General features: G+C 36.7%; 1 protein-coding gene across 4 annotated transcripts in view; it reads right to left on the bottom strand.

Moving 5' to 3' along the window:
• The window catches only part of SS18 (SS18 subunit of BAF chromatin remodeling complex), a 76,527-nt gene extending 53,676 nt beyond the window's left edge, over positions 1-22,851 (bottom strand). The window contains exons 1-3 of one of the 4 annotated variants that reach the window (XM_007197581.2): positions 22,517-22,851; positions 19,548-19,624; positions 10,726-10,810 (exon numbers count right to left, since the gene is read on the bottom strand). In XM_007197581.2, coding sequence (XP_007197643.1) covers positions 10,726-10,810; positions 19,548-19,624; positions 22,517-22,585 — 231 coding nt within the window. In that variant the 5' untranslated portion in view covers positions 22,586-22,851. The remainder of the gene's footprint in view (positions 1-10,725; positions 10,811-19,547; positions 19,625-22,516) is intronic. The other 3 variants (XM_007197582.3, XM_007197583.2, XM_007197585.2) reach the window with 3 other exon arrangements.
• Positions 22,852-23,369: the final 518 nt, after the last annotated feature.

Raw genomic sequence — 23,369 nt, 5'->3', positions numbered from 1 at the left:
TACTCCAATAAAGATGTTAAAAAAAAAAACAACTTGATTCTACAAATATATGCTTTGCCTTCTTCCATACTGACAAAAGAAAATTAAATGCATATACATTCAATCTTAGGGAATGGCATTAATGTCAGTTGAGTCTCCAAACTCCTTCCCTTATCCTGCATATGTATTTAGTAACTGAATCCTGCTAATCTTCTTGCAAATTCTCCTTAATCTGACTTCTCTTTCCATTTACACATTCCAATTGCGTACTACCTTCATCTTCATCACCATCAGTATTTACTAAGTACCTCCTACATACTGGACACCATGAATTGTCTGAATTAATCCTTCATTTAATAGCATTAGAGAATAAGTATTATCTTTCTCATATTGTAAAAATGGCCATGGTACACATCAAATGAAGGTGATACTACAGAAATAGGAATCATATTTTTCCAAAGTTTTGCATATCCTCAAACATCACTGGATATTCCATTTAAAATGCACAGCAATATAAAATCCTTGATTCCTAGTTACACAATAGAATCACCTGAAAAGCTTTTAAAATGTGCAGCCAAGGTAAAGAAACACTAGACTATGTGATTATCCAAGCTCCTTCCAGTTCTAAAACTTTTAATTCTGTAGAAATATTTCTAGACTGTATGCCTTCAAAATGAACTACCACAATAAAAAGACTATTTTCTCCCCAAGTTTTTCCCAAAGAAAAATTAAATCAATGGATAAAAGCTTTTTTTAAAATTTAAATTGTTCTCTCATAATTCTTTCTTAAATCAATGGTGCTTACTACTTCATAATACTAGCAGATGACAAAAATAAACTAACAATAACTAATACTAGCCTGAAACTTAGAAATGCAATTTCTTCAAAGTACATTTGTAGGAAGGACTTACATACACATAATATAGTCATATTTTCTACTGGTGAAATTGTTCCTAGTTCATATAATGAAAATAATTATGTCAATAGTTTATGTTGTTTCAGAAAAGTAAATACCAACTCTGAAAACCAACATTCTAATGATGCCTCCAACAGTTACCAAGGTAGATAGGACCCTATATACCTCTACTAAATGGAGTCAGAATAGTGTAAATTTTGAATTATGTCAGTTTTGTACAAATATTTGGACTCTTTCAATGCCACCTCAGCTGTCAGGTACACTGCTTGTAAGTATGCCTGCCTATGGAATACACTCTCCAAGTTCTGATTTGTGATTTGCTGCTTTTTGGCTATGGGCTTAAAATTGAAAAAGCAAACTTGTTCAAATATGTGTAAGGCTAAGAATAGTTTCTGTTACAAACTTACAATGCCTTTGAAATAAGAAAAGAATACCCAGGGCCCAAACTAAGAAGCAAAATGCCTAAGTGTTAGTACACTGGCTTTATAAGTTGTTTTTCTCCTTTTAGGTCTTTTTCCATTTATTCCTGGTTTTTTAATTTTGACTTTCTTTCAAATAGGAGAAGTTTGCTAGATCTAGTCTTGTTCCAGATACATGAAATATTACTATAAATACATAATTCCGCTTTTGGGAGGACATTAAAAAACTAAAAGCTGAGCATACGTATAATTATGAGTACATTTCTAACCAGTTAAATAAAGTGAAAAACTCCATTCTGGAAAACTTCACTAAAATCACCCTAAAACATACAGTCCTTTTTCAGGGTCAAAATTTCTCAAACTACAGTTAGTAAGTAGTATATTCTATCCCTTTTGGCAGATTGGTTGTATGTATTCTACTATTCTAGTTTTCTCAAATTCACCTTTCTTCCTATTTCATCTCTAACCCAACTGCTTTCCTTCTTGCTGATTTTTCCCCTCTTTAGCCCCGCTTTTATTATTGGTCCAACTCTCTGTTGTTCCCCCTACTATGAGGATCTATTTATTTCTAGGCTTTCTAAAACCCCTCTTCCTTTGTTAACTTAGCTTCCCAAGCAACCTAACCTTCAAAATACCCTTTTTTTAAAATGAAAATTTGATCACATATTTTAAATAAAACTTTGACCAATATTAAGAGGGAAAAATTTTATTTCAAAATACACAAATGGCAATAACTATATTCTTTAGTAAAATATGATGTAAAATAGTGACTGTGTTAAATGAATCTGAAACAATGGTAGGTTTGTAATGAAATGTGTGTCTTTCCTTTGTGATGGTTCTTAACCAGGTGACGGTAAAATAACATAATACTTTCCCTGAATATAAATAGTAATAATTTTTACTGTCCTATGTGATTTGTAGGGAACAATGTAAACTCCATAAAAAACAAATGAAAAAAAATTCAATAACAGTGTATAACTTAGCAACAGATGAGAATGGAATAGTAAATTCTGAGTTAGAGATTTTGCAGTACCTTAATGAATATCTATGGGAAGCTAAATTTTACCACATTGGCTTCTCAATAATTACTACCTCCTTGAGGAAGGGCAAGAGAAATGAGTAACTAAATCTCAAGATGTGTGGTATGACCCAACATTTTTGTGTTCTGCATAAAAGCTAGAGAGAATATGGAACATATCTGAGAAACTGTAATGTTTAAGACTTTAAGACATTTCCATATTTTATGAAGACAATATTTCAAATCAAGACAAACTGACAAAATCCAGAATTGCACAGTATCATAAGTCACACAGAGACTCTCAATTGGTTGGGTAGAAGGGATATGGAAGGGTTAACAGAATCACCTGAGAACACTTTGCAAACTACCCTCATTCCCCAACCACCCACGAGACTCTAATAAGACTATCTGGAGGAGAATGACCCCTCTCCACACTCAATGCCCTGACTTGAGAACCTGTGCGCAATGCGTTACTGTTTTGATGAGAACATGTTCAGAATGTGTCACATCTTTCAGATGTACTAGAACAGGAGAAAAAAAAAGAAAAAAGAATCACTGAGTTAGAGGCCACCATGGTGATGATAAGCTAAATTCTTTTTTTTTTAACATCTTTATTGGAGTATAATTGCTTTACAATGGTGTGTTAGTTTCTGCTGTATAACAAAGTGAATCAGCTATATGTATACATATATCCCCATATCTCCTCCCTCTTGTGTCTCCCTCCCACCCTCCCCATCCCACCCCTCTAGGTGGACAAAAAGCACCGAGCTGATCTCCCTGTGCTATGCGGCTGCTTCCCACTAATAAGCTAAATTCTTAACCTGCCTCTTAAATCTATAGTATAGTCCCCAAACTATAAGCAGACTCATCCATTTAACTTTTTTTTTTAAACTTAACACCTGAGTACAGGAATAATGCTAGACAAGAAAGAAACAAAAATGATCAAGGCATTCATTTCCATAACAACACAGTAGAACAATCAAGACACTGCAGATTGTAAAATTTAGATTCAAGCTCTAGAAAAATCTAGCCACATCCTACCCTGATACACAAACTTAAGAGCAAATGGGTCAGACTTTAATTTCCATTCCATCCTAATAGCAACATGACTTGGTATCATAATGCATGAACTGCTTTCAGTAAGGCCTGGGTTCAAATGCCATGCTACCACTTACCAACTACAAGTCCCTAGACACATTAATCACCCTGAGACTCAGTTTCCTCAACCACAGAATGGGACTAATATCTTAAAAGACTCTGAGGATGAAATAAAGTACTGAAAGGACCCAATACTTAGTAGTCCTTCTGCAAGTGTTTGTTCTCTCTCCAGTGAAACAGTCATATCTAAGAAGCCTCAAAAATAACTAATATTCTATGGATAGCAAAACAGAATTCTATTCCAATACTTAGCAATCACATAGGTTATCAGCAAATTAGGTCATTCAAACCCTCCACTGCAGACAACAAAAAAAGCTGGAGAAAATACTTTTAAAATATGTTTAAAGATATGGAAGAGCAGACAAAGTAGTTAAAAATGAACAGGCCAAGATCCAGAAGAAAAAAAATCCAGAGACATGGGCCCAAACTTGGGGGCTACATTTGCTGTGGGCATGTTAGCCAATATAGAAAGCCAGTTGAGAATTTCCAAAACTGATAAAAGATATCAATCCACAGATTTCAGAAATCTCAACAAACACCAAGCAGGATAAATAAAAAGAAACACACACCTAGAGAGATCATAGTAAAACTGCAAAAAACTCTAGACAAAGCAAAAAATCTTCAACACAAAGAAAATAGTCAAACTGCCTTCAAAATAGTAACGTTTGCAACGACACTCAACTGTCAATAGATAAAAGCCAGAAAACAGTAGAATGATTAATTTAATGTGCTCACATGCCAACCTAAAATCTGTCCCTGGCAAAAACATCTTTTAAGAATGAGAGTGAAAAGGCATTTTCAGATCACCAAAAAAACAAGAACAAACAAACAAAAAAAGACCTGAAGGTATGTGTCACCACCAAACCAATGCTAAAAGGAAATACTGAAATATGTTCTCTAGGGAGGAAAAAAGAAATGATCTGAGAGAAAAGGTTATAAATGAAGGGAGGAATGAAAAGCATCAAAAACGGTAACAATGATAATCGTCTTCTAATGAAGACTAACTTTAAAAAAAAGTAAAAATCACTTGTGAGTAAACATCCACAGATTTAAAATGTGTAACACAACGGATAAGTCATTGAGGGAATGAATTGAAATAAAGTATCTGAGGGTCCTTGAATTGTTAACTATACAGTAACCTCTAAAATAATAGTAAGTATGTAAGTATATAATTTCCAAACTAGCAGAAAAAAAAAATTATCAAGACAAAAAGAACAGAAGAAAAGGAATATAAACAGATGAGACAAAAATAAAGTGCATTCTACGATGGTAGGTTTAAATTAAGATATATGAGCAATTACGTTCACTGTAAATGGATTTGATGTTTCAAGTAAATAACAAAGATTGCTGGATTGGATTTTTTTTAAAACAACAACATGCTGTTCATAAGACACATATCTCTAACACAAAGAAATGGAAAGGTAGATACACCATGCAAATGATAAAGAAAGCTGACTCAGCTACACAAAAACCAGACAAGTAGACATTAACACCAAAAGCATAATTAGAGATAAGGAGGGATACTTCATAATGACACGTTACGAAGAACCAGAAAGCTATAACATTTCTAAACATACATGCATCCACTACAGTGCCTCAAAATGTAATAAACTCGAAAGAGTTTCAAGGAAAAAGTCAATCCACAACTATACTTGAACATTTTAAACATACACCTCTCAGTAACTGATAGAACAAACACACAAATGAAACATCACAAAGATTAAAAAAAAAAAATCAGTAAGGCTATGCAGAAGATTCAAACAAGATTAACACACTTGAACTAGTGAACATATACAGGACTCTGCACTCAGGGGCTAAAGAATACACGGAACATTTGTAAAAACTGACCATATGCTGGACCGTAAAACAAATCTCAAAGAATTCCCAAGAACTGAAATCATACAAAGTGTTACCTACCCACAATGCAATGAAGTCAGAAATCATTAAGAAAAAGAAAACAATAAAATCTCCCTATGTTTGCAAACTAAGAAATATATTTATCAACCCATGTAAAAAGAAGAAATAACAATGGAAATTATAAAATATTTGGAACAGAATAAATATGAATATACTACATAACAGAACTAATTAGACATAAATTTACACCCTTAAATGCATGTATTAGTATGGAAGGATTAAAACTGATGAAGCAGGCATTCATCTTAAAACTCAGAAAAAGGACAGCAAAATACACTGAAGGAAAATAAAATGAAATAATAAAGATAATATCAGAAATTAATCATATCCAAAAACATACAAAAGAGTAATGGTCACAAAGTCTGCTTCTCAAGATTCTTTTAGGGAATCCAAAAGGTCAAAACTATTTCCATAATAATACTAAGATGCTGTTTGCCTTTTAGGCTATGTTGATATTTACAACATCATGGCACAAAAGCAAAAGTGGATGTAACTGATGGAGCCTTGGCATATATCAAGGTATCAAACTCTACTGTAAATCATCGTACTACTGACTGCCCCAGACTAGCAGTTAAAGAAAGAAAAAGTCATTTTCACTTAAGAATGTCCTTGATGAAGCAGTAAAAATTATTCATTTATTAAATTCTCCATGTCAGTTAAATATTCTGTGTGACAAAATGTGAAAATAATAAACGTATCTGCTGCAAATCAAAGTAAAATGAAAACACTTTGTGATTGTGCTGCTTGCTGATTTAGGCACTGTTTTCATGGAACACCAATTTTACGTAAAAGAACAATATCTAGACAAATTATACTTATCCAGGCTTGGGTATCTGGCAGACATTTCCTCAAAACTGAACACCGTGAGCCTGGAAAACAACTGATGGCATTTTCTGCGAATGATCAAATTTGACCTTTCAAGGAAGAATTGGGAATTTGGCAAACTTATATTTACTGTCTTCAGCTTGACAGCATCCCAGTACTTAAGAGACCTTTCTGATTAGATTGGTGGTGATTTCAACAAATCACCAATTTTTGGGTATCATATAATGAAATATATCAGTATTTGGAAAAGGTGCATAACTAAGTGAACTTATTATTTTCCAAATGACCGAAGCATGATGTTATGAAATCACGCATGAGTAAAAGATCCATCCAGAATGCAAGACAGACCAATGAACTTTAATGTACCAGAATAAGAAAAATGTACTGATATAATTTCAGATTCCATACTGCAACTAACCTTTAAAAAACACTTGCTGAGATCTGCTATACCATCACAGATTATCCACAACCTAAAAAGGCTAAAAATATTCTTCCCTTTTCAAATTTCACATCTGTGTGGGACTGGATTTTCTTCTACTTCAACCAAAACATATGCTAGATTGAATTCAGAAGTAGATATGAGAATACTGATGTTTTCTATTAAGCCAGACATTTAAAAGAAATTTGCAAAATTATTAAACAGTGTCATTTACCTCACTAAATTTGTTTTCAAAGATACAGTTATTTTTCCTTTAAAGAATGTTATTTATATTAACATGCAATGGGTTTATTGTTGTTCATTTTAAATGAATATTAGCATAATAAGTAAAATATAATCAATAATATCAGTGTATAAAACTGACATGAAACTCCTCACAGTGCTCAGTAATGTTTACGTATAATATAATGGGGTTCTGAGAACAAAAAGTTTGAGAAATGCTGCAACAGAGAAAGATCAAAGTCAAAAACTGATGCTTTAAAAAGACTAAAAGAAGAAAATACAATAAATACTTGGCAACAGTGATCAAAAAAAATTTTTAACGAGGAGACACAAATAAACCACGTTAAGAATAAAATAAACTATCACTACAGATCCCACAGACATTAGAAAAAAGATTATTTCACAAACTTTATGTCAATAAATTTTAAAATTTGGATAAAATGCTAAAAAGTACAATTTACCAAAATAGCTATCTCATAAAATATAGAAATGTATAAACTATCCTATAACCATAAAGAAATTGAGTCAGTAAATAAAAGCCTCACAAAGAAAACTTCAGATCCAGATGGCTTTTCTAAAGAATTAGACCAATCATTTAGGAAATGGCTATACTCTGCAAATTCTTCCAGATAAGAAATAGTGGGAAAATTCTGCAGGTCATTTTATGAAGCCAGCATAACCTCAAAATAAAAAACAGACAAAGGCATTATAAGAAAAGAAAATTAAAAGTCAATGATACTCATGAACAGCCATAAAAATCTTGATCAAAAATTTAACAAACTGAATACAGCAATTTTTTTAAAAAGACCATGACCAAGTGGGTCATGAAAAAGTAGGTTAATTACAAAAATCCAAGACTGATTGAGCATTGAGAAGTAAATCAATGTAATTCACCACATTAACAGATTAAAGAAAAAACTATGATCACCTCATTAGATGTAATAAAAGTATTTAATAAAATTTAACATCCATTCAATATATAAACTATTAGCACAAGAGAAACGAAAGGGAACTTCCTCAATCTGATAAAAGGTATCTACAAAAAAAACTACAGCAAGCATCATCCGTAATGGTCAAACAGTGAAAGCTTTCCCTTTGTGATCAGGAACAAGATTAAGATGTCCTCTATCACCACTTCTATTCAGGAATGTACTGGAGGTCCTAGCCAGAGAAGTAAGGCAAGAGAAAGAAATAAAAGGTGTAAGGATTGGCAAGAAAAAACAAAACTCATTATTCACAAATATGTTGGTGAATATAGAAAACTGGAAGTATCTACAGAAAAATTGTTAGAAATAAGAGTTGAACAAGGCTGTGAGATTCAAAATCAATTGCGTTTCTATGTAAACTGCAATCACAGTTACAAAATAAAACTTAAAAAACAACGATTCCATTTCAAATTGCCTCAAAAAATACAAGGTACTTAGCAATAAATCCAATGAGAGATGTGTAAATCTCTCTGCAGGAGAGAGATGTGTAAATTTCCTCTGCAGGAAAATCACAAAACTTTATTGACAGATAGTAAAGGACTAAATAAATCAAAATACATGCAATGATCATGATTTGAAAGACTCAGTATTGTAGAGACATCAATTCTCCCCAAATTGATTTATAGTCAAGTTCACCTCAATGAAAATCACAAGCGGATTATGTTGGACATGCTGATGTTTAAGTGTATATGGAAATGCAAAGGACCAGTACCCAAGATATTCTTGAAAAAAATAAGGAATATAAGGAATAAGTAAAGAACTTCTCTAATATACATCAAGACTTATTGGACTATGACAACTGTGACAAGATAGTGGAATTTATAAAAACTGGCCAATGGAACAGAATAGAGAGATTAGACACAGACCCGCACATATATGGACACTTGATATATAATAGAGGTGGCATGACAAAATAGAGAAAAGATATTTTGTTTTATTTTTCCAACAGATAATGCTGGGAGAGAATTATCTACCTGGAAACAAATGAAATCAAATCTGTTCCTCATACTAGCTGGTAATGAAGTCCATGGCAAAAATCACATTAACATTCTTTCAGATTCAAAACTAAATTTATTCATTATATATCCCTAGTGAGGTATATCTAAGGACAAGCATGTTATTGTTAGCGGCAATCTTGGTATTGTTATAGTGAAATTATGTTACATATATAGTAGTATAAAGCAAACAAGTGACTATAATAATGTCATTGAGGTATCAAGATTTTTGGAGTAAGACAGAAGAGATACTAATACATAAAATCAAATCTGGGTAAAAAAAACTTATCCTGAAGTGGCAATATCACTAATTTAATATTTTCTTTCTTTTTAAAAAGCATGTTTCCTACCTCTGTCCGCTGAAAATGCCAAGAAAAAATGGAAACTCAGTAATAACGAATGCCCCAAACATCCAAATTGTGGTTTCTAAATACCAATTCCCATAGGAAAAAGGCTGGTTGGAAAAATAGTTGGGGCAGAAAATATAATTAGTCTGATCTCTCTCACAAATTCTGAAGCAAAGAAGCTATACAATACCGAAATCATGTCACAAGGACACAGGAGCCAAATGAAGGGGTTCCCGTTGACCAAAGGTGAGAAAACTTGAGTATCACAAAGAATGACTCAATGGATTTAAACACATTAAAAAGATAAAAATTTATAAGTTCAGATAATAAAAACAAAGACAAAATCCTTGGTCATCTTTGACAGGTTACTAGAGACCAACTTGTTATTCTGAAAATTGATAAAGGAATAGAATCAAGCCTTTATCATGACTTTCCTATAGGAACTCTCTATTTCAGGATAACCAAATATTTGATGAAAGGAAATTTTCCTTTTTAAAAGAAGTACAATCCAGGAGGAACTGTAAAATTAGAAACTCATTGTTCTTAGATCCCAAAATGAAACAACAAACCTGGTCAACAAGCACCAATGACTGCTAAAACCACTAACTGAAAGGTAGATGGGGAACTTTATAATGGACTGATCAGACCGATACCAACTGTGTGCACTGATCAATCAATCACTAAAAACGGGACAACAAAATGTGTCCCTGCTAATAAAACACAACAGGCACCACACACGGTGCCGCCAATGAAATAACATAAACCTAAACCTAATTCTAATGGAGCCTCTCAATCTATAAATTATCAGTTTAGAGGAAATAGAGATGAGATGGAGGAACACGTTAAAGAACCAACAGGATACAATCAGCCAAATCCAAAATGTGAGAAATTCTGCAAAATATATGACACAGTTTCTTCAACAAATAAATGGAGAATAAAAAAGATAAAGTGATACAGATTAAAAAAAACAAGACACATCAACCAATGCGACAGGTGGACCTTGTTTGGATTCTGCGGCAAACAATCATTAAAACATTCGAGTTTTTTTAGATAACTGGTGAAAACTGAAAACATCCTGGGTATCATAAGACATTAAGAGATTCTGGTTAATTTTGTGGCGTGGGATAATAGTCCTTATCTGCCAGAGATGCATATTAAATTACGTATATGATGGCTGGGGATCTGCTTTAAAATATTACAGATTTGTTCCTAAATAATCTGTGCAATTACACATTTAAATAAATAAATAAACAAATAGGTAGGCTAGTGAATAGATGGATGGATATAACTTCCTCAGTCAGGGAATCAATTCCAGGTGAATTAATTCAAATTAAATATGAAGGCAAAATAATAAAGCTTGTAGATCATATAGAAGACTATCTTCATGTTCTCAAAAGAGGGCAGGATTTGCTAAACAAAACTCAGAATCACCAAACAAAAATGTGTTATTCTGTAAAGAACTCTATAAAAATTATCTACTTCACACTATTTTAAAGGTACTTACTGCTGGTAAAAGAGACTGCATGTTTTGATTAGAATCTGCTATTGTAGCAAGGTAGACCAAGTTTGTATGCAGCATCTGTTGATACCTATTAAAACAAAACAAATATCAATATTAAGAAATAATTTTCTTCCTATCTGCTTACATATTATACAAACAGCATTTTATTTCTCAAGTTTAATGAGCGATTTCTGTTACCTGAACATCAACAGCACTGCAATTTTTCCTAGTTCCTCTGCAAAATAATTCCAAATAAGTATATTCAAAAACAATAATAAACACGGAGCTCTTACTATGTGCTAGATATTGCTATAGTTGTTCTACATACTTAAACATCTGATTTAATCCTCAAACCAACACTATGAGGTGAAGATTCTTATTTTCTCCATTTCACAGATGAAGAAATTGAGGTTTAGAAAGGTTAATAACTTGTACAAGATTGTACAGCGTAGTAAATGGAATAACTGAGACAGGTACTGGCTCCACACATATAACATACGCAAAGAGACCTAAAATGAAGTAATCAACAAAACTGATACGCTTATTCCCTTCCCTCTGCCATTTTCGTGTTGCCAAAAACCTCAAAGCCAAGTACAGTCAACACGCGCTGCTAAAATGTCAGAAAGGAGGTGGAAACCACACATTTTTTCCCTTCTCATTCCTGCAGCAGTGACCAACAATTTATACCTGCTGTGGTTATGCTGCCCATCTATCAGGACATATAGAAAGGACAATAAAGAGGCATCTCCAATTACAAAAAAAAAAAAAAAAAAGTTACATGCTAAAGCACCGGGATGGAGGAAATAATAGGACACCAACACCAACACCACTGCAAATTAACTTTAAAAAATAAAGCAAATTCTCATTATCGGAGTCAAGTGGTTAAACATGTTTACTGTGATCTTACTTACCTATTAGTTTTGCTAAGCCTCTCTTCATAATTTAAAAAATTAACTCAGATGAAACCAGACTGAAATTAGTAGTGATCCAATTACTAGTGCTGGTAAACCCACAAAATAATACAAATGTAAACGTGCATCAAATTAAGCTTTTAGAATTTCATTGACTAATAAATACTGTACCAATTAAAATAATGAAAATAAGTCAAAAGAACTTTATTCAGCTAAATAAAGTCTTCTAATACAGATCCCAAATGAAGTAATTTTCTAAAACAGACACCATTAAGAGGAATCCTAGTAAATTCTTTGCTGCATTATTTTTTTCCTGCTGGAAAAACTGGTTTCACTACTGTTTTCTTATTAGGGGGGAAAAAACTTATTTCTCACTGAACTTAAAGTTTCTTCACTAACAAGATCATACTTTTATAGTTTGCTTGTTTGTTTTTTTATAAATTTATTGAGATATAACTAATATATATAAAGAACTTCACGTATTTAATGTGTACAATTTGATGAGTTTGGACATACACGAACACCAGTGAAAACATCACCACCATGGAGGTAACAGATATATCCAACACTTCCCAAGGTTTCCTTGTTTCTCTTTGTTCTTGTTTTTTTGTTGTTATCTAAAAACAAGTCTAAGTTCTTAATGCTCCTCCTCACATATACACTATGTTGCTCAATCAGACATGATATATTGTTATAGGGATCCTTAAACAAACAAGGACCAAAAATCATTATTTTGCACTGAATTATTCATAATGGTTAATTATGTCATTGAAATTCTTCAAACAGCACCAACAGGCACCACTAGCTGGAACTACTTCATTATTCCATAGACATCTTGAATGGAATTTAAGATACAGGATTCTACAATCTTGCCATTTTTAAAAAACCAACCAGCCATTTTTAATTAGAACATGTAACCCATTTCAAAGGCTGCTCTTTTTCTTTTCTTCTGAATATTAGTATGGCTCTATCACATGTACTCAGATATGAGATTTGCTGATTGCCCTATCAAAAATAAAAATACCAACTTTACTCAGAGACTATGGCCTACTCATGACCCTTTAAGAAAAATTCTAGTCATGCTTATTGGTCCTCAGTAAGCCCGTGTTAAAATACTGTTTAATCTGCCACACGCTTGAGGCCTCATTTATAAAATAATGGCAGGGACTTCCCTGGTGGCACAGTGGTTAAGAATCCAACTCCCAATGCAGGGAACACAGGTTCGAGCCCTGGCCCAGGAAGATTCTACATGCCATGGAGCAACTAAGCCCCTGCGCCACAACTACTGAGCCTGCACTCTAGAGCCCGCGAGCCACAACTACTGAGTCCGCATGCTGCAACTACTGAAGCCTGCGCGCCTAGAGCCCGTGCTCCACAAGAGAAGCCACTGCAATGAGAAGCACGTGCACTGCAACAAAGAGTAGCTGCCACTCACCGCAACTAGAGAAAGCCCACGCACAGCAATGAAGACCCAACGCAGACAGAAATAAATAAATTTATTAAAAAAATAACAAAATAAAATAAAATAATGGCAGTGAGGGTAGATCTCTAAAGTCCTTGTGGTTCTAAATATCTATAAATACAGCAACTTTTATGAAATACTTTAAAGACATTTTCCCAACTATCAAATCTTAATTTTTAATCTTGAAATAATCTCAAACTTACAGTTTCAAGAATAGTATGAAGAACTCCCAAATATTTTTCTCCCACTCTCCCCAATTGTCAGCATCTTACATCTGTCTTATACTGTCTCTAAACACCTACACCAACATACACGTGCATGCAACGACACACTTTTTCCCAAAACCATCGAGAGTCAGTTACCAGCATGATACCCCATTACTCCTAACACTTCAGTGTCAGTTTCCCAAAAACAAGGACATTCCCCTATATAACTAAAATACAACCATCATAACAAGGAAATGAATACTGATACAATATTACCATCGAATCCACAGAACCCAGTCAAATTTCTACAGTTGTCCCAATAGCCCCAAATCTTTTTACCTAATGTAAGGGGGTAAGTAAAAATGATCATTTTTAATGGGTCTTCTGTAACTTCAGTAGGTTTTCTTTTTGTAAAAACTGCATTCTTTTTACAGCACTCATCAAATAAGCTTATTCTAAGATTCTTCTACAAATATTAAAGAAACATTTTCCTGAGAAACTTTTTAAAAATTCTATAAATACTATTAATTTGTCACTGAAGCAGTTTTTAATGTATATGCTTATTATTTCTAAAATAGTATACGTTAATAAAAGAAAACAGAGTATGTAAGCAAAGGGAAGATATAAAATATATTCAACATTTTATATTTGATGATGGTAACTTCCTCATAAATACTGGCAGATACTTCCAGATACCCTTAATTATAAACCTATTAAATGAGAGACAGTTCACTTCCCAAAGATTCCACTAAGAGCCACTACATGAATTACCTCGAATAAAGTAAAATAACCACCATTAAATTTATTGATATAATTACAAAATGAATCCAAAAAAGTCAGATTTCATTTTGAAAAAGAAACTTTTACCTAGAAGCTATGAACAGTGTATTTTTAGGTCAAAAGAAATACAATTTTTTTTTTTTTTTTTTTTAAAGGCATTTTTTTTTTTTTTTTTTTTTTTATTTATTTATTTATTTTTGGCTGTGCTGGGTCTTCGGTTCGTGCAAGGGCCTTCTCCAGTTGCGGCAAGTGGGGGCCACTCTTCATCGCGGTGCGGGGACCGCTCTTCATCGCGGTGCGCGGGCCTTTCACTATCGCGGCCCCTCCCGTTGCGGGGCACAGGCTCCAGACGCGCAGGCTCAGCAGCCGTGGCTCACGGGCCCAGCCGCTCCGCGGCATGTGGGATCTTCCCAGACCAGGGCCCGAACCCGTGTCCCCTGCACTAGCAGGCAGACTCTCAACCACTGCGCCACCAGGGAAGCCCAAGAAATACAATTTATAGAATAAAAGTTATCTTCCTAACTAGAGATTTAAAACTAAATTCATTGACACTATGATGAACAAAAATTTTTCACTTGACAACTGTTTATAATACACTCTGAAATAGGTGCACTCACCCTGAAATACAAAAAATAAGGGCTGGTTTAAGCAAATACATGGGATGATTTAGAAAATGCTCAAACCAAACACCACAAGAGAGCAATAATATATTCTTACATGTAAGTTGTCAGAATTTAAAGGGAAGAGGATCTGGGCATATGAGCTCTACAAGTGATTAACTGACTTATATGAGTGAGTGAGTGAGTGAGTGAGTGAGTGAGTAAGTGTGTGTGTGTGTGTGTGTGTGTGTGTGTGTGTGTGTGTGTGTGTGTGTGTGTGTGTGTGTGTGTGTGTGTGTGTGTGTGTGTGTGTGTGTGTGTGTGTGTGTGTGTGAAAGGGTAGAGTAATATATCCAAAGATGTTACCAGTGAAAAATCTTTGGGTGGTGAGAATATGGTGTTCGTTCTCTAAATTTTAAATATCTGTGTTTTCTAATTTTCTACAATGCCTATACTGCTTTCATAAAAATAAAGTTATTTTCGATTTTAAAAAACACTGCTTCAGGCAGTTATCACATCGTAAGGAACTGTGTAATTAAAATTGAACTATCAATTCCCAGACGGCTGTCACTGATGTTTCTCTTTATTTTCCTTTCACTTCTCCTATGAGAAACAAGAACATTTATTAATGTTGAGAGGAGAAATTTTTTTTTTCACTCACAAACCAATTCTGACAACTTGAGAAAGAAAGAGTATATAAAGAACTCTAAGAATGAAATTAAATACAACAGAAAGGACAGAATTTAAGATTCTACCTAAATCAATTTAAGCCCCATTTATACCAAATACATATATGTGAGCAAATGAGGTCTATGCCAATAGGCAGAGAAGGGGAAAATGATCACATACACAAAAAAGCTAAGACTATAAAGAATAAGACAGTATAAACTTTTGCCGACAAGTTGGAAAAGTGGGTTCTACACCTTAACATGTCTTATCCCTGTCACGTACTGCTAGGGCCTACAGGAAATTGAACCAGTCCTATGCCCGTGGCTTTACCTGGCATTTTAAAACGCCAGAAGTGTGGTGATCATTTTGTAACATATAGAAATGTCAAATCACTATGTTGTGCACCAGGAACTAGCATAGTGATGTAGGTCAGTTATACTTCAAAAATAAACGGACAGGGCTTTCCCTGGCCGTCCTGCAGTTAAGACTCAGCGCTTCCACCGCAGGGGCGTGGGTTCGATCCCTGGTCAGGAAACTAAGATCCCACATGCTGCACAGCGCAGCCCCCCAAAAAAGAATAACAAAAACAGACAGACAAACTCAAAAAGAGATCAGATTTGTGGTTGCCAGAGGTGGGGGGGGTGGGGGAGAGGAGGAGCTGGATGAAGGTAGTAAAAAGAAGAAAAAAAAGAGCCATAAGTGAAAATAATTATTCTAATCAGTGCCTCTCAGTTGTTATCATTCCATGGCTGACTTGAGGTAGTGATCTTCTAACCACTGATGATTATCCACAGTTGTAGTTTCTTAAAAGAAATTTTCACATATAAACAGACAAGATTCATCAAAGAAAATATACATAAAAGAAGTGGCAATGGTCACATAAAATGCAAAATGCACAAGTGATTAGAAATTAAGATATCCTAGCATCCAGATCTTAATTTCAAAATATTATTCTCAAAAAAAAGAACTAGGACTTGGAGAAATGATTCCAGACTGGGGCAGAAAAAAGTACAAGAGGAGCCTGGAACATTTTGTCATACAAGAAATTTTTTAAATGCTCAAAAAATAATAGAGACAAGTCAAGAAGCCAGCATGAGGGGCTCCCAGTGGCCAACATCTGGGACAATTTGAAAAAGAAAATAAATAAATAATAGACTAACAAATTAAAACCCAGAGAATACAGTAAGAATCCATAAGTTCATTCAGATATAAATCAATGAATGAATGAATGGGACAGGGGCTGGGAAATTTGTTCCTTACAGTAGGATTCCAAATAACTGTAGAAGGAAAGATGGGTTCAGTCACCTTTTGGCAACTGCCACAGTAATAACTGTTTTAGTCAAGAATCACTGGTGGATGTTAAAACGAATGTGTGGAAATAGGCTAAGAAACAGGGTTATGTGTGTCTCAAGGTATCTCCCCAACACATACACAGAAATAACAAAGGAAGAAATAGTAACTTTACAGTAGAGATCCTGGCAGGCACCACCTTAACAAAGTAGCCAAAGTTACCATGAATATTGGGACAAACTGCTATCACACGGCTACTGAGGATGCACTGAGAAGGACACAACATCATGTCTGTGGTACTCCTGCCAAAAGTGTATAACATGAGTCTAATCAAGCAGAAACACCAGTCAACCCAAAATGAGGGACATATCACACAACAACTGGTCTGTACTCTTCAACAATGTCAACATCATGAAAGATAACAGAAAAACTGAAGAACAGTTCCAGATTAAAGCATCCTGAAGACACAGACTTAAATATAACATCTGATCCTGCACTGGATCATGGAACTGAAAAAATACACTAACGGGACAATTGGCAAAATTTTTGAAAGGTCTGAAAATTTGATAACAGTATTTAATCACTGGAGCACCAGGGAAGTCCTTGAATTCTGGATTTCAACAATTAGACTCTAAGAATTTGTGCTTGTTTTTATGAAATACACATGGATGTTATAAAGGTAAGAGAGAATCATGCCTGCAACTTTTTTCTCAAATATTTCAGAAAAACGACATGGGGAAGAAGTGAATGACATAGTGGACTAATATGTTAACATTTGAGGCATTTCAGTGAAGGGCATACAGTAATTTCTTCTACTATCTTTGAAACTTTTTTATAAGAGTGAAATTATTTAAAAATAAAAAGTTTTAGAAAGAGATACCACTTTTCACCAACCAGATGTGTAAAAAAATTTTAAAAGATGGCCAGTATCCGTTGCTGGCAGATGTGGTTGAAAACCAGGACTCTGAAACCTAGTGGGAGGAAAGCAAACCAATACAATCTCCTTGCAGGGTAATTTGGAGATTTAGAACTGTCTTTGACCCAGCCATTCCATTTAGAAAACCCTAATCTATGAAAACTGAAATATCTGTCTAAATTTGTTTATATAAATGTGAGCACATATTTGTAAATGCACAGAAAAATGTTTTGAAAGATAGGTACTAAACCATTGTAAGTAATTACCTCTGTGGAGAGAAGAGAGATATAAGAGTGAGAAGTAAAAAAGCGACTTTTATCCCTACAAACTTTTATGGTTTATAATTTTCTTAATTCAAAAACAATTTTAAACAAAGGGGAAAGAGACAAAGTCATGGAGAGGGACTCAAAACTAGGTAAAGAGTTAATCGGATGATAGCGGGCGACCAGCACAGCATGAAAGCCACGCAGAGAAAGAGCCAGGGTTGCTGAAAAAATCTTCCTGAGAGCAGACCAATGAGATGTCTAGGAAAGGTAGATGTGTCCCAAAACAATGGTGAGAGTAAAATATTCAGAGCTGAGTTGTCCAATACGGTAGCCACTAGACACACTGAACTTGTGGCTAGTACAAAATGACGTGTTAGTAGGGTAAGATGCACAATGGATTTCGAAGACTTATTATGAAACAAAAGAACGAAAATAACTCATTAGTATTTTTATACTGATTACATATTGAAGAGATATTATTTTAGAAATAGTAAGTTAAATAAAATGTATCATAAAAATTAATTTCATGTTTCTTTTTACTGGTTTAATGTGCCTACTAGCAAATGCAGAATTACTTACGTGGCTCCGAATATATTCCTACTGACAGTGTTGTTCTAGAGACTTGTGATAAAATATTCAATTTGTTCCACTATACCAGATTCTATTAGGGGATACCGTTTACTTCAGACACATCATCACTTCAAAGTAAGAAGTTCAGTTCTTATAAGTGGTAATCAACTCTCTACTAGACATAAACGTTGTGTTCTCAACCACATACAGCTGACCTTTGAACACAGTGGTAGGAGGGACTGAGCCCGGCGCAGTTGAAAATCTGAGTATAACTCTACAGTCTGCCCCCAGTATCCATGGTTCCGCATGCACATATTCAACCAACCGCAGATCATGTAGCATTGCAGTACACCTTTACTGAAAAAAATCCACATGGAAGTGCACCTGTATAGTTTAAACCCATGTTGTTCAAGAGTCAACTGTACATGGATGTAACTAAATACCTTATAAATGTGAAGATCTAACTTTTCCACAAATCAGACTATGCAAATTTGAAGTGATTATTTTATAATGCAGGATAAGAAGCATTAGAAAAACACTGATATCCACTCCATCCCAAAGAACAAATATTTTTTATAAAACATCAAGAAAAGTCACACAAAAAATTGTACACGAATGTTCACAGCAGCATTATTCATCATAGTCAAGAATTGGAACCAACCCAAACAACATCACTAATGAATAAATAAAATGTGGTATACCCATGGAAGATTATTCAGCAATAAAAAGGAAGGAAATACTGATACAAGCTTCAACCATGGATGAATCTTGAAAACACTATGCTAAAGGAAAGCAGTCGGTCAAAAAAAACCATGTATTGAATGAATCCATTAATATGAAGTGTCCACAATAAGCAAATCTACACAAACAGAAAACAAATTAGTGGTTAACAGGGGGTGTGGGATTGGGAGGTGAGAATGGGGAGTGACTGCTAACGGGATACGGTTTCTTTTGGGAATGATGAAAATGTTCTAAAATTGATTAAAGTAATAGTTCAACTCTATGAATATACTAAAAACCACTGAATTGTACACTTTAAAACAGGTGAATTATATGGTATGTGAATGATATCTCAATAAAGCTGTTCTTAAAAAGAAAAGTAAAAAACTAACCAACACAGAAAAAGAAATACAAAAAAAATTCATATCAATCTTACTGAGAACACTCTGAGGTCTTTCCTTTATTCTGATAGTCCATTATACACTGAATAAGATGGTTATTTTCATCCAACATCTGAAATGAAATGAGAAAAAGTTTATTGTAAATCTAGTGCAACAAGTAAAATTAATAAAAAATTCAGATTTCTAGAAACATTTATCTCTACAGGAACTGAATCCACACAGGTCTTTTTTTATACATACTATATAGCTCAGCGCAAAAGATCTTATTTTATACCTTTGGAATGTTAATCATGTTTAATCAACATTTTTAAATTTTTTTTTTTTGGCAGTGCCGCCCAGCTTGCAGGATCTTATTCCCTGACCAGGGATCGAACCCGCGCCCCCTGCAGTGGAAGCGTGGAGTCTTAACCATTAGACCACCAGGGAATTCCCTAACATTTCTATTTCAATTATTCTCCCTCTGAATTATTACCTGAAGCTCAGCACAGAAAATCTGGAGTTTCTTTTCTGTTCAAACATTTAATTACCTCTACTATCTGAAATAGAAGTTTTAGCCTACTAAGACTAAAAGTTAAGAGGGAATTTCCTGATGGTCCAGTGGTTAGGACTCTGAGCTTCCACTGCAGAGAGCATGGGTTCAATCCCTGGCAGGGGAACTAAGAGCTCCCAAGCCGTGGGGTACAGCCAAAAAAAACAAACAAAAAAGACTAAAAGTTAAGAGTCCAAGTTGGCTTTGCATCATTGTAATGCTTTGTCTTAGTGAAAAAAAAAATCTGTCTTTATCCAGAATAAGCTCATGAAAACTTCAGCTCAGGATGCTTAAGGGGATAGCTGGCTAGTTTCCAAGTTTTATACAGCATGGTTTTGTGATTCTCCAAATATGCAACAATCAATTACAGTAATTTCTAGGTAAGTACTGTAATATTTATCGCAGACTCTATGAGCCTACCTTATAATTTAACTGCCCCAAAAGTTTAAAAATAAGAAGCATATCAATTTATCATATTATCATCTTATAACAATTCAAAGCAAAACTGGCTTTAAGGGTTAAATAATTCATCTAAGCAAAGTGGCACTGAGGAAAAAGCACTGATGTAGCAACTAAAAGGCCAGTTAGTTTTAGTGCCAGCTTTGCTATCCTGTGCAAACCACTTAAGATTTCAGGGTCTCAGATTTATCAAGTGACAGGAGTAGATGTTCCTCCTAAAACTGCCCCACCCTTCCAGGATTCAATGAAAGCATGAAGTATAATACCATAACCAGTCTTTCTCACTAATTTAGTTAATGTAATTCTTTTAATTAAACACGAAAACTCATTGAACAGTATGACTTTTCTTCTGCATATGAATCATATGCAGAAAAAAATATTGTGCATATGATTCATATCGCTGGAAAAAAATATTAACATGCTCTTCTAAAAAATGTAGTTTTCTTCTTAATCATCAGATGCCAAAAAATTTGTCTTTAAAATGTGTTAATACAATCTCCAATCTAACGATTTCACAACGTATCTTCTCGGATTCTTCAACCTAATAAACTTCACCATTAGAATATTTGTCTCATACCTAACATCAGTCCCTCACACTATAGAATGAGGCACTTAATTTGGAATCCTTTTTCTCTCCTCAGATGAGGATGAAATCTTTAACTGATCAGCATCTCCTGAATTAATCACGCATGATAAATATCTTAAGATGTATGTAAGAAAAACTCTTTACAGAAAAAAAAAAGAAAAACTCAACTTTTCTACAGTCCAAAAATAAAAAGCGAAGCCTTCCAGAAACACGTTTTGCTTATGTGTACTTGGAGCTGTTTGCCAGGCCGCAGACTTAGCCCAGTACGCTACACGAAAAGCACTGCATTTTCAGGCACTGCCAAGCCGGTTTGTTCATAAAAATAAAGCAACAGTTGGGCAAATGTCAAATGCCACACTACAAAGAACCTGAGAGTCAACAGAAGCCAATTAACATAATCTACCGGGCGTACAATGGTATCCTGAGTGGTACTAGAAGCTGATTTCTCTTCAATTTTCACCTTTGTTCCGATGCATAAGACAAAACCGAAATATTTAAGGTAAACTGCAAAAGTTTGCAAGTAACTTTTCAAAGTCTGGTTAACGAAAACTCAGAACGCTGCCTTGTTCATAGGCAACAAGGGGTACAGAATAAAGAACCTTTGTGTCCCCAACTGGCAAGTAACAGCAACGACAACACAGCTCCCTGTGTATTTATCACTACTTCTGCAATTGGTCACGAGGATCAGACTGTCTCCACTACTCGACTGTAAGCTCCGTGAAGGCAGAGACCATGCTCACCACTGCAGCCTCGGCGCCTGCAGTAGACGCTCAATGAGTATTCGCTGCAGCTGTAAAGGGGTAAGGGGTGGATCCGGAAGGGAGGAGGGACTCCGAGAGAACCCCGAAATCCAGAGGGTTCTCCCTTGTCCGCCCCTGAGCCTCGACTAAGGTTCCCTGCCGCGTCCCCCAAGTTCTGGTGAGAGCTCCCCAACTCGGCCGGAGTTTGCAGCTCTGAGCGGGGAGAGAGTAACGCTCCGGCTTCCCCTCGGCCCGCCGGCGACCCTAGGTGGGGTCTGCACTGAGCCACCGCGGCGCGCGGGGCGGGGCGACGCCAAAGTAACTCCGGGGCAACGCGCGGGGCCGCGGGGGGCGCGAGCCGCGGAAAACAGCCCTTCCCCGCGCGGCCGCCACCGCCGGGCGCACGCGCCCCGCCGCACGAACGCCGCCCCATCCCTAGAGAAATCGGGCGCCAGTTGCTCGGGCTTTTGTGCCTGTAGGAAGGACCCAAACGCGCGCAGAACTCCGCGAGAGAACCGGTTCGCCCCCTTCCGCCACCCACTCGGGCGCAGCCCGCGGCTCGGGTTCCCACACCCACCCGCCTCCCAGCAGGCCCGCCTCCGCCCCCAGCCCGGCCGACTCCCGGCCCGGCCCCCGGGTCCCTCCCAAACGCTGGCCGGGCCTGGCATCTCCGACCCCGCGCGGTTTCACCTTCTGAATCGCAGCGGGAGTGATCTCCCCCTTGCCGCGCTGCCTCGGGGCCGCGAACGCCACGGACATGTTGCCGCCGTCACCACTATCGGCAAGTCCCGAGCGCTCCGGGTGAACAGCAAACTGGGGGAAAGACGCCGGCCTCTCGGGCCGAACCACGTCGAGAACGCGGGGAGGGGGGATGCTCCAGCGCCCGACGGGCAGCCGGCCGGCCCAGCCTGGACGGGGAACTCTGGCCCGTATTAGTCCAGTTTCTGCGCGGTACTTTGGAACCACAGCCCCGGCAGAACTTCCCTGCTCTTGATCGCCCTCCCGTTCCTCCACCTTTCCTTCCCCGCCACCCCCCAGCCCTCTGCGCTTGTGGTAGGGCCGCGCCCCAGCCCTCCCTCCGTTTCAGCGATTCAGGAAATGGTCCCGCCGCCGCGGGAGAGGGAGCGGCTAGGGCAGCCCCTGTCACAGGAAATGCGAGCGCCCGAGCCGGCCCGCCCCTTTCGCGCGGGGCCGCTTTCCTCCCTCTCCGCGCACTGGAGCGTCTCTCCGGGTGCGTTTCGGCGCTCTGCTGTCGGCCCAGTTCAGTTTTTCCAACTTCATCCTTGCCCCCTCCGGGGAAGAAGTGGCCTCCCCGAGATGTCCGGGTACCCCGGAGATGGGAGGAGGGAAGCCAGGACCCGGGAGTTCGTGCAAACCCGTGGGGCATCTGCCAAGATGAGACAGAGTTGGGAGGATGAGGGGAACGCGGATTCGCTGGTTTGAACGGCTCGGCTACGCCCCGAGTGCGCACCTCCGAGTCCACGGTCTCTCGCGCACACACAGTCGTTCTTAACAATTGGAAAGTAAGCGCGACCCAAAATCG

This window comes from Balaenoptera acutorostrata, chromosome 13, assembly GCF_949987535.1.
Source record: "Balaenoptera acutorostrata chromosome 13, mBalAcu1.1, whole genome shotgun sequence".
NCBI lineage: Eukaryota > Metazoa > Chordata > Mammalia > Artiodactyla > Balaenopteridae > Balaenoptera > Balaenoptera acutorostrata.
The sequence above is the reverse complement of the archived record's forward strand: the minus strand, read 5'-3'. Positions and strand labels throughout refer to the sequence as shown.